At 41.0% G+C, this 12513-nt stretch overlaps 1 protein-coding gene across 17 annotated transcripts in view; it reads right to left on the bottom strand.

The window, feature by feature from the left end:
- adgrb1a (adhesion G protein-coupled receptor B1a) overlaps positions 1–12513 on the bottom strand; it is a 191298-nt gene that overhangs the window by 45144 nt on the left and 133641 nt on the right. For all 17 annotated transcript variants that reach the window (XM_030395292.1, XM_030395283.1, XM_030395290.1 and 14 more), the window contains one exon: positions 8714–8840. In XM_030395292.1, the coding sequence (XP_030251152.1) occupies positions 8714–8840 (127 nt within the window). The remainder of the gene's footprint in view (positions 1–8713; positions 8841–12513) is intronic.

A 12513-nucleotide genomic window follows, 5' to 3' on the forward strand; every position in this document is an offset into this window, starting at 1 on the left:
TCTGTTTTTTCCTCCTAAAAGCCTGCAGCAAGATTGGACTGAGCAGAATGGACATACGAGGTGGCAGCAAGAGAGCGAATGATGGAGTAAGCAGAGGGAGAGAAGAGGGGCTAAAATATAATGCAGCATCAGAGCAGTAAAAATGGTGTGAGGAAATAACTAAGGAGTAGAGAAGAGAAGGATAGGAGGATGAGAGGAGCGAGGGGGAAGACAGAGAGGAAAAAGGAGCTTGGGGTGTTTATCATGCTGAGGCTGTAGGAGGCTAGCTGCAGACAGAGCGGCTGGGCCATTTAGAAGCTATGTGTTGCAAGGGAGAATAATTAGCATGGTAACCATGGCTGTCTCACAAAATAATAGGATGTGGGGAAAGGGACAGCAGAATGTGGAAGGAGAAATGTTGCCTCTTGCTCCATTTCTGGCGAAAGGAGGCGCCAAAATGTAGCTTCCCTCAGGGTGCATGAAGCCTCCAGGCTGCATCAGGGCTTAAACAGGCAATCGTCTGCACAGGTGGAGGCGACAGCAAACTGCTGACACACCATCATTGGTTCAGTAAAAATTATAAAGTAATATTCATACTTCACAGATGTATCTGTATCTGAAGAAGACAAATATTCTTCAGCCATGCTGACAGCTCTGTGAAGTTGTGGACTACTTACTGTGGGCACAGCAGTGCTTTAAGCTAAATCATAATGCTAGTATACCTCATAAAGTAACCTATTTGGCAGCATAAAATTCAGACCAGATCATGGCACGACAGAGTAAGTTAAAGAACTGGACTTGAACTTTAATATAGCACTAGACAATGAACAACTATTGAGTCCCCTGTGGATGTTGTAATCTGAGTGAGTTCTTGGTTTTAGAAGTTGGGCCAGCTGTGGGTGCATGTTAGTGCATGTGAGCTACAAGCTGCTACATGGCTCCAACTTGATTCAGAGCTGGCTTTTCTTTTCTTCAAGTAAGCAACTTGATGGGAAATAATATTACATGTCAGTTTTCATTAGTGACCAGCTAAAGTTACCTGATAGCTAACTAGCTGTCACTGATATAATGAAAAGTGCTGCAATCCCTACATTCTTTTTATGTATTTATTTATTACAATTGATTCAATACTTCAATACATTTTATTACAAAAACTACAATTGTCAGCAAAGAAATGCCTCCAGACCATGAATGTCTATAGCCGTTTTAACATTGGGCAGCAAGCCACCAATTTGACTGTCTTTTTTGCGGCTATTTAGACAGAGGGCGGTAAATTGGGGGTCTGTTTTGGTGAGCCAATTTGTCGCCTCAGAGGGTACACTTATTTCCGCCTCGACTGCTATCTAAAGCTGAGGCATCAATGTGCCGGCAATTGCGTGAGATGGGCGGAGGTGTCGATGAGGTGCACTGTTGTGCGACCCACAGCCGGGGAGTTTTAAAACCAGGAAACAGCTGATCACAGCAGTCAGTCCATCACTTCATCCAGGCGTCAAGATGAGCAACTGGACAGCCGCTGAGATCCAGGAGATGCTAGCGTCTCCTTGGCCTCTGTAGCTGTCTTCGTTGCCCACTTGTTGTTGTAGCGGCAAGCTACTAATGGTCGCTACTTTTAAATTAAAAGCCCCCCGCTAAGAACCCAGTTCTAAACTCCAATGGGGTGCAATGTAAAGCTCTTATGTTGAAGACAAATTTGTTGTCACTGTTCACTGCCCAACTTCGTGCTTCATGTCATGTCACATGTTTACGCCTACCCCAGTGGCAGCTTTTGGACAAGGAGGGATATCACACCTCCATTTTAGAAAGACAAGGGTGGCACATTGCCGCCCTTACCTTGGAGCAAATGTGCCACCTTTTCTATCTAAAAAGGGCTCGTAGGCTTCATTCTCTGGTAACCATCAGTACAACATATTGCGCTAATCCATAGTTGTCAGGTTAAGTGACAAATTTGACCTGCTCGTGGGCCTTGATGAAAACCCAGGGATATAGCAAAGTCAGTGGGATTTAACCTCTGGGGTATGTGAATGCTTGTACAAAATAATATCGTAACCCATCCAATACATAGTGTGATATTTCAGTCTGGACCAGAGTGGTGGACTGACAGACCAACAAAATGACAATGCTGTCACTAGAATCGGGTCACTAGCATGGCAAAAAAAACACATTGTAAGCTAGATTTTATATGACAGACAGTCAAACATGCCCTCATTCTCTGGAGTTTTTCCTAGTTTAAGAAGAAGCAGGGCCAGATCAACCCATTATGGGGGCCTTTATGATCCGATGATAGCCATACTTTAATTAAACTACAGCTAAAACATATACCCCATGAATCAGCAGCAGCTATTTAGATGATACAATTATAATTCAATTCTTTTTTCTAGCAAAAATGTCATACATTCACTGTGCCCCCATATTGAATATCTTTGGGGTTTAAACTGTTGGTTGGACAACTAAAGGATGTCATCCTGGATTGTATGCAACAATTTTCACTATTGTCTGATGTTTTATACACCACATTATTAAGGCAATATCTGGGAGGTTAGTTAAAAATGTATATTAAATATGACAAAACAATTAAATGGTTGATTGAAAAAGTAATAACCCAGATTAACTGAAAATGAACACAATATATCGTAGCCCTAACAAATGCATTTGGGAATAAGAATTATTTAAGCACAATATCAGCAGAATGATCAGGGTCTTAAGGCTGGTGCTGCATTACTTCCTCTCATGTTTGTCTATGATAAACTACACATGGAGAATATCCCTAAAATGGTTTTAAGAACTAATTATTATTTATTTATCAATTAAACATTCTTCTTAGTTACCTTAGTTAATCATTCATGACTTGGTCAATAAAATGTCAGAGAAGAGTCTGAAATCTCCAACACAATCAAATTACAAAATTAAAATTAAACACTTGATTATCGAGAGTTGTGTGTCGTTTTGTCGTCTTTGCATTGGACACATCTCATGCTTTGCTCCATCCCAGCAGCCTTTTATGCTCCTGCCGCTGGTGAAGCAACTTGGTGTGTGTCAGCTTACAGCTTGTCAAGGTGTGACCCCCTGCCTCCTACTCAGCCTCAGATAAGGCCCTGCCCATAACTGAACCAAACATTACTTTTGGATGGAGAAGTGGGTTAGGACTGCATGCAAGTTCTGTTTTCCTTTATTGATTAATCTACTGGTTAATTTTAGAAATACTTGACTAGTCACGAAGCCACCAATATGTCCAAATATAGTCAGAAATGCAACAATGTCTCCTGTAACTTTGGTTACATCACAAATATATTACATTTACATTTAAATGAAGCAACTTCCCAGCTCTAAATATTATCAAACCACTAGTAAGCCTTCAACATTATGATAATTCACTTATTTACCTTCCTTACAACAGCAAAATGACAGGATTGATCCATGTCTGATTTCTGACCATTATGTATAAAGGTAAAACTGTAGACAAAATATGGTTACATTACTTGTTAGCTTAGCATGGCGATTGAAGGCACGGGTAAACAGCTAGCCTGGATGTATGACACAAAGCGAAAAGAAAAGGAACACCTTAACTCCAACAATTTGTCTGTTTTAATGGGATGTGAGTGAGTTAACATCTGGGCACAGTGACTGTGTTTGAACAGGGTTGGTGTGAAAACAAAGCCAACCAAAATTAATTTAAAGGAGTCATCACCTGTTTTTTTACATATCCAGTCCCTCTTGGATCGCTTTGGATCAATTCTTAAAACTTATTAGAAAAAAAATATATAAAAAAAATCAAACATAGAGCTTGTTCTGACCCTTTTTCATACCGCGACATTCTCATGCGAGATTATGCGCGAGGTTTTGACCGGTCCGGATGTGCATTGTATTAATATGTAATGAGGCGCAAGTTGATTGGCTGCAGGCAGGACAGAGCCGGAATGGGGGGCGAGCCTGCATGCACGCAGACTCCACAACATAAAAAGCCCCCTGTCATGGCGCACACACTAAATGACGAACCTTACGGAATTCAGGCATTTATGTACGAGCCGGAGTCGGAATCCGAACGGGAGAGTGAAGAGGCAGAGACGGTGGAAGAGACACGTTTACAGCAGGATGTCTCTGAATGGTAAATTCTTTGTTTTTTCCTTCTTACTTTTCACACTCGTGTTTTACATGTAAGACCTGAGTTTTAATGCTGGCGGTCACGATGTATGGCGTGAAAATGACAGAGAAATAAGCAGATTCGGCGTGCTCACTCACAAAGTCTGGCTAAGGACGGCTGTGAGCCAATGCTTATGCAAGTAGCCTCCTGTGGTAACGTCACCACAGGAGCAGAGTCAAAATCTTGTGCTTTAGGAACGCGCACTACTGTGCGCTATTCCTGTTCGGAAAAAGAGCCAAAGCGAAAAAAATAAGCCACTTTCAAACTCCAGCTTTTCAGGCAAGTTTCAACTGAGGTCCAACACCAATATGCATGATTTAACGAGAGAAATTGCGATTTCCGGGTGATGACTCCTTTAAAAACACCATACTTTGGCTCTGATGCAGCTTTCTTTCTAACAATATACTGTATATCGGACCGATGAATGATCGGCCCAATAATGTGAAACCTATTTTAACATCTATTTTTGGGTATTGGTATTGGGGAAATTCTAGATAATAGCCCATAATATGAATCCAAATTGCTTACATTGACCAAACAAGAGCAGGAATTACCAACTTAAGCATTGGTTAGCACAGAGAAGAAGAAGAAGAAGAAGAAGAAGAAGAAGAAGAAGAAGGAGAAGAAGAAGAAGAAGAAGAAGAAATAGAACAAGAACAAGAAATATTTTTTAAAATACACACTCAGTTATCTTGTCAGTATTGGCCATGAGAAGCAGATAGTTATCGATTATTGCAATCAGCTGAAAACAATGTATATTGTACAATATACAATTTTTTCTCTGTATGTAGTAACCACTCTGTGGACTCATTCAATGTCCCACCTACAACACTATTTGATTGGTTACCAATATGATATACATGTAATTGAGTGAGCATAAGGTAAAATAAACTTGAAATAATCATTACCTCAAAACATAAGAGGTACTTAAGTGCAGTATTTGAGTAAAATGTAGGTAGATACATTCCATCGCTGGTTGCTCGAAATTCTGAAGATATTTATTTTTACTGCAAATGTGTGATGTTCCAAATATCAGTCATTGGGCTTCTTGATTTCTAATAATCTGTATTGATCCTGAAAAATAAAGCCTGATCTCTATCTTGTGCACTAGCTAAAGATGTTATGTGGAATTACTAGACTGATGGATATCCATATCCATCAGTCTAGTCCAACTATGCTTCTCTCCTTCAAACATGACATTTCTACACTTCTGTTTGTCCACACACACAGATTAGAACCAGGCTGCTACTGAAATTTGAACAGAGCCAGGTTAACTGTTTCCCCCTGATTCCAGTCTTTATGCCATGCTAAGCTAACCTGACTCCAGCTGTTTCCTATAGCAGTGGTTTCCAACCTTTTTCCTTGGAGCCCCCTACTTGTATCTAAGAAAGGCTGTGTGTTAATTTGGCTCTAAAAGTAACAATAACAATCAATAACTCTTTATGTTGATTCATAAAGTATTGGCCACCTCAGACTTGTATACCTCTGACCAGGGATGGAATTGAAGGTGTGATGCTAGTGATAGCCAGCCTAAAGTCCTGGTGGACATCGAGCTTGTGACAGGCCTTTATTTTTACTGCTAAATGGGCACTGAAGGTTGTCTCAGACCGGTAGTGCTGAATGGGAGAATAACCCCGCGATTCCACCCGATACGCGTCTGCTGTGTTATGGCTCTGCCATGCCAGCGGAGCTGATAGGTTTCACTTTAGTCTATGTTACTTCAACTGGGTCTACTGCGCTGCGTATGTGCACCATCTCAGCTCCACTAGTCCGAAGCCCTCCGGAATAGATACGCAGGACTTCTATTTCTGGCGGAGTACGACGCAGCAAGTCAGCTGAATTTAGCACCGAGCAAACAGGAAGTCACACACCGAAACAACAACATAATATCAGGTTATTTTCAAAATAAAACACTCTGTGTTGACACCAGCAAACAAATCTCAAAGAAGAGACAATACATGCTCCTCTGCTAATCCTTTGGTCTGGAACACTTCATGTTAGGGCTGCACGATATTGGAAAAAACTGACATTGCGATTTTTTTTTAACCCTGCGATATATATTGCGATATGAACACAGGAATTTTCATCAGATGACCTGAATAGCACTTTATGTTATGCTGCATTTCAAAATGATAAGCATTTATATTTCATATGATCTCATTCGTGCGTGCTTGCGCCCTCCCAGAACTTCCATTCCCCATGCTGGCAAACTTTCATTTATAAAAATTACATCCGTCTAATTTTCCTTCGGGTGCGGGTCGGGCGTCGGTAACAATTTATAGCGGGTCGGCTCGGTGCGAAATGTAATTTGTGCTACTGTAGGAAAACGGGTCGGATGCAGTTTTAAGTATGGTGTGTACAGGCAGGTTTTCAAAATAAGACCTGTGCAGGACTCTGTTGTGTGGTACCAACGTAAATGGTCAAACAAATTAGTCTTGTTACCTCTCGTTGTGGCAACAGATGCAAGGCACTGTTGACACAGAAGACGTGTTTGGTCAATATCATCCTTCTTGTAGCCGAAATAACTCCAGATAACTGACGTTGTTTTTCTTTTTGGCACCAAATCTTCGTTTTCGAGATTTTCTCTTGTTCGTTGCTCATTTTTCAATGTTGTTACCAGCGACTTACTCTATGTGCAGGGGCATGGTCTGCTTCGGCACACTGATTAAGAACTAATGTGATTGGTGGATCGCTGCGCATGCAGAGTATGCAGAGTCTGCATGCACAGTGTGTGTCAGGTTGGGTACCATTGAAATTAGATGAGTTCATTTGCGTCCTACATCGCAGACTCTGCGATGTGACTATTGCACACACGTACATCGCGATGGCGATGCTCAAATGATATATCGTGCAGCCCTACTTCATGTTGTTGTGTTTATGACTGCAGTCACGACTGATTATGTGATTATCGTGGGAACTCCTCGCTCTTGCAACGCCAGCTGTCGATAGTATTGCGCCGTAGAGGACTCAAAACACAACCGGTTGGGGTTGCCGGACTGCAGATGGCGGAGCAAAACCGGATCGGAGCCGTAACACAGCGGACACGTATCTGGTGGAATCTCTGATTAACCCTTGTGACTGCTGTCAGGAAACTGACTGACATCATGGGTCACAGGTTGATAGGTCACAGAGGAGTGGCCTGCTGAGTACATAACCCTTCTATTTGTCAGAAAGGGCCAAAAATGTTATCTTTTTAAAAACTCTTGTATAAAGTATCCTGTAAGGTATTATGATCGAATCTTAACAACCAAAAAAAAAAAAAATGACAACCTCAGCAGACAAAGCCTCTGTGATATTTAGCGGCCCCCTGCGCGAGGCTAAAGAATGTCCATTTTAGATAATATCCATCTCTGTAACATAGATCAAAATGTTATTCCTTTAAATCATCTTTGACAAACTCTGTTAGTAAACTAATTTATTGATGATCTAATCATCTCAGCATGGACAGCACAAATTACAAATGGATCACACATCAGCCCATCAGCATGACGACTGGCATATTCAGTGCAAAAGCCATCAAAGCGTACAGCACCTTCGCTCACACCCATTCCTTTTGGTCCTCTGCTTCAATCATAACCAAAAATATCTTGAACAAACAGATTAGAAAAATGCTGAACTCAAGGTGGTCAAGCCAAGATGTTTCATCTGTGTAATCCACTGGTTCCCTGGCCTAGCCTCCCTTACTAGGCCACGCAGGCAGCACGCTGATTACTATGTCTTTAAGAAAACCTTGGTTGGTGCCCATGCTGTTACCAGGGCAACTAGTGCACAAACTGCTTCCGAGGCAATTTCCAGTCTAATAATAACTAATCGCACTCAATGAAAATTCCCCACAAAGACACTGCCCTTTCCCCAAAGAAACTGGGGCACGTTTGAGTCACATAGTGCTGTGATATTAACAGACATTTTATTATCACTGCTGGCTCGTTGTGTCCAGCTGCAGACACAATGGAAGGGGACTGTGTTCTGTTAACTACTGTAGCTCCACGTCTTATTGAAGTGTGTCCTTATTTCCACATCATTTAAATGCCATGCAGCACCTTCTCCATGGGGCCTGGTAACCATGGAGACACCACTGACAGTCTAGTATGTTAAAATATGCTAATATGAACAACAATTTTAGTGTTCACATGGGATGAAAGTTGAAAGTGTGGGGGGGGGGGGCTGCATGCAGGTATGATCATTACTGTAACATAGGATGGATATCTGACAGTGATCACTACCATCTTTATGCACAGGTTAGCACACTGCTGCCCTTCCTGTGAGCATTTCCTCTTGGCACACACAACCCATCTCCTTCTATGTGCACCATGAACAAAGACCCCCCTCCCCACATCAAATTAATTAACAAATAAAATCATTTCCTTGTAAATACTATAAGAACGTTTTTGCAGCATTGCTTTGGTATGTCAAGAGAGATAGAAAGAAGGTGTGGGGGGGGGAGAGGGAGGATCTGTTGATATGTAATGACAATGACGCCCTTTTCAAAAAAAAAAAAAAAATACACAGCTGATGCATTCACATAAAACCCCACAAAAACACACCGTCTCCGATAGCTTTAACGTCAACGAAGTCAAGGGAGGTTGTTGGACTTACCATTTCGGGATTTAGCCGTGCTAAAATGGCGAAGGTGGACAGTCTGTCACACACGCATTTGCTTCTGAATGAGTCGACTAGCACGGCTTTGCAGCCCCTGGCAGACCAAGATCCCAGCAGAGAGGAGCTGCACGGGAGAAAAACACACACCACACACACACACACACACACACGGACACACACACACACAGAAGCGATGCGGTGAATGTAGAGGCAGCCCCGGCAAAAGCCAAAGAAAGCGGTTCAAATCCCAGCGCGTTACACCGGCTATTTAATCCACTTTACAGCTCCGCCGGTCGCAGGCAGGAGAGGCGCGGAGAGCGGAGTGAACGCGGTGATGAGGAGGCTGTGAGGCGGCGTGCTGCAGGTCCCTGCACGGACACATTCTACCAACACACTGCTGACAGCCCCGAGGATATATTACACTAACGATAATAATAAGCATAATAACATTATTATTATTATTATTATTATTATTATTATTATTATTATTATAGCAATAGTAGTAGTCGGCTAATTACTGAAAAAGGGTACAATTTATAAATTAGTATTACCCATAGGATTATCAATATTGTCTTTAATAACACCCCTGTTTTTTCACATTTGACCTTGACATATTTTATTTTATTTTTTTTAAATAATAACGTTTATAAGCCTATTTAAAAAAGCTACACTACAGCCTGTGATGTGGCACTGATGAATGCTGGGAATGATGTGCTACCAACATGGTAACCTCTGCATCTATCAAGGACACTGTTATTTTTGTGTTAAAGCATTTAACAAAGACTAAGTGGGAAGTGAGAAGTGTTTTTCCATGGGAACAATCAATCACACCTGCTGACAGCTGACTGTAGATCATCCCACAGTAGGAAAAGGCACATGTGGAATTAATTCTGTTGATAATGGCTGCTTTTGCCAGTTTTGGGTTATTGTAAAAGTACTGACACACTTACATGGAATGGAGCCATTGTTAATGTTATTAACTTCACATGTTCTTTTGCTGTTATGATGAGTCAAAGTGTTGGCTGTGAAATAGGCCTGTTAAAGAGGAATCTTCATTTCTGCTTTACTCACAGTGTCTTGGGGCACATCTGAAAAGGGAAATGTGTTTCAGAAACGTTCATAAGCCACTAGAAAGAGTTCAGTGTCTGCTATTGCTACTGTGAATGTTTAAGGTATATGAAATGTGTTTCGATAAGGTGCTGCAGCAGCTCATTACCACTCCAAAAAATGATGAAGAACAGTTAGGAATGATTAGAAATAAATCATAATCATGAGGTTATAATTCAGCAGTATATGATACTTTGTATCTTAGTTAAAGGTTTGCTGATTTATTCATAATGCTGACTTAAAGCAAAAAATGTAACTTTCTGGAGAAAGTTACTTCATTTGGGGTTGGCAGCTGGGGTCTGACACCAACCCAAAGTTTCACTATTTGATGACGTGGAGTTGAGACATGTTGTTGCTTTAATTTTGATTTAAACTAGTCAAAAGTCAAAACGTTTTGATTTAAATGAAATATATATAATTTTAAAAAGTCCCAACAACAATACTATCTATTTTTTTTCACTGAGCTTAAAATTGAAAGGAGGGTTCTAACCCAAACAAACAACAAAAAAACATGATTTTACAGCTTTGACTAAGGACAACATAGACTTAATGTTAGGGTTTTTTTTGTTTTGTTTCTGTCTTTCCATATGTTCAATTTATTTTGAATCTCTTTTCCTTGTGGACATGTCAGCTGTAGTTTCCAAATTATAAATTGATAGTGGAGTTGTAAGGTCAAATCATTTGTGTGTCATTGGTATTATTTCCTGTAGAAAATGTGTTTATTTATTGTATGACTAATGCTCTATCACAGTTATATTTTGTATACTTAGTAATACTTAGTATAAGTGAACAATTTGTAAACAAAAAAAAAGCACAATAAGCATAACTAACCACAATCTAAGTAGTCAAAAGCCACACAGCAGCAGGAAAACAAAACAAAACCAAAAAAAAAACATTCAGTTTATGCGAAGCAGGTCATTGGTTTAAAAGCTTTATTAGATGTTTTGTTGGTGAATCAAAGCAGCTGTCAGGTCTCACAATTTGACACCTTTTGCAATTAGACAGAAAAGCTCCATTTGACTGGGCTTCTGACACAGACTGACCTTGCATTACTCTGCTTCATTGCACAGAGAAATTCAGTAAATAAGTAAAATTGATGAAAAAGCAACCAGGTGTTATGAATTAACAACAGGCAGCAACAGGCAACAGACTTCAGTTCGCCTTGCACAAATTTACACCCACTTGATTGACTTGAATTTACATTGACTTGATTGAGCCGCACGGAGGTTTTGACTCAAACTTGTACTCCGGCCATGGAATCCAAATTAATTTGTCAGGCACTGACAATAGCAAGCACTTGAAATGTCAATCATCATGCTGCTTTTTTGAAAGCTCAGAGGAAATCTATAGAATGAATTCAGGCTTCACAAAGGATAATCAAATAAAGAATAAAGCGAGGAGTTTATGTTTTACATAAATGTTGTTATATGGGTCTGACTCGGAAAATTCTATTATATTGTTTCTAACATAGTTTAACTGGCTTCATGGATGTGTGTCAGGTCCTATAGAGCAAACATTTCTGGGTGTATTCTGTGTCTATATCATATCAAATCTCCATCATCGGTCTGAAGATGATACGTCCTTTACACAACACCTGCTTCTGTGTAATTGTCATTTTCATTGGATGGTGCAGATTGTCATTTGATTTCATATAAATATGTAATTTATTAAATTATGAATAAATTTTAAACAGGTGTGACACAGCTTTGATATGGGAGATGAGCTGTTACCACATGTTGGTTGTCAAGACATGACGTTAGGAATCTTCTCTGTCTGCAAGTGCTTCAGTTGTACCATGAGTACCCGCAGAATGCAGGCTTATTTAGAGTAGTACATCTGCATCATATTAGCACAGTTGTGTCATGCTGCAGCTTCAATATGACTGAATAAAGACAATGCTGCCATTCAAGTCAGTGTGCCAGTGTTTGTGCCACTATCTTTACACCCAGCTTTGCCTTTGCTGGACCAACTCAAGTCACTGATATGTGAAATTAACCCATGAATGTAGCCGATCGGCCACATCATTAAAACCACTGACAGGTGAAGTGAAACACATTGATCATCTTGTTACAATTCGACGTGCTGCTGGGAAACCTTGGGACCTGGCATTCACACCGATGCCAATGAACATGAATCACCCACCCAAACACTGTTGCAGACCAGGTACAACCTCTCACAGCAGCTGAGCTGGCAGTGCCCCCCTAGCAAGACAATGCTTCCTGCAACGCTGCAAAAAGTATTCAGCAATAGCCAGAGGAACATGACAAAGAGCTCAAGGTATCAACCTGGCCTCCAAATTCCTCAGATCCCGATCAAATTGAGCATCTGTGGGATGTACATGAACAAATCTGATCTACGAAGGCCCCTCCTAATAACCCATAGGACTCAAATGATTGATTGCCAAAGCCCTGGGGCCAGACACCGCAGGACAACTTCAGAGTTGTCCATGCCCCACCGGGTCAGAGCCAAGTCTAATCTACGTTGGGACCTTCATAGATGGGACTTGTTCCAGTGCATCCCATGGATGCTCAAACTGACTGAGATCTGACACCTTAACCTCTTTGTCACATTCTGCGGACTGTTTCTGAACTGTTTTGGCAGTGTCTCAGGGCACATTGTCCTGCTGAGGGGATCCATCGCCATTGGGCAGTGCCATTGCCTGTACTTGGTCTGCAATATTGTTTGGTTGG

The sequence above is a fragment of the Sparus aurata genome, chromosome 17 (assembly GCF_900880675.1).
Source record: "Sparus aurata chromosome 17, fSpaAur1.1, whole genome shotgun sequence".
NCBI lineage: Eukaryota > Metazoa > Chordata > Actinopteri > Spariformes > Sparidae > Sparus > Sparus aurata.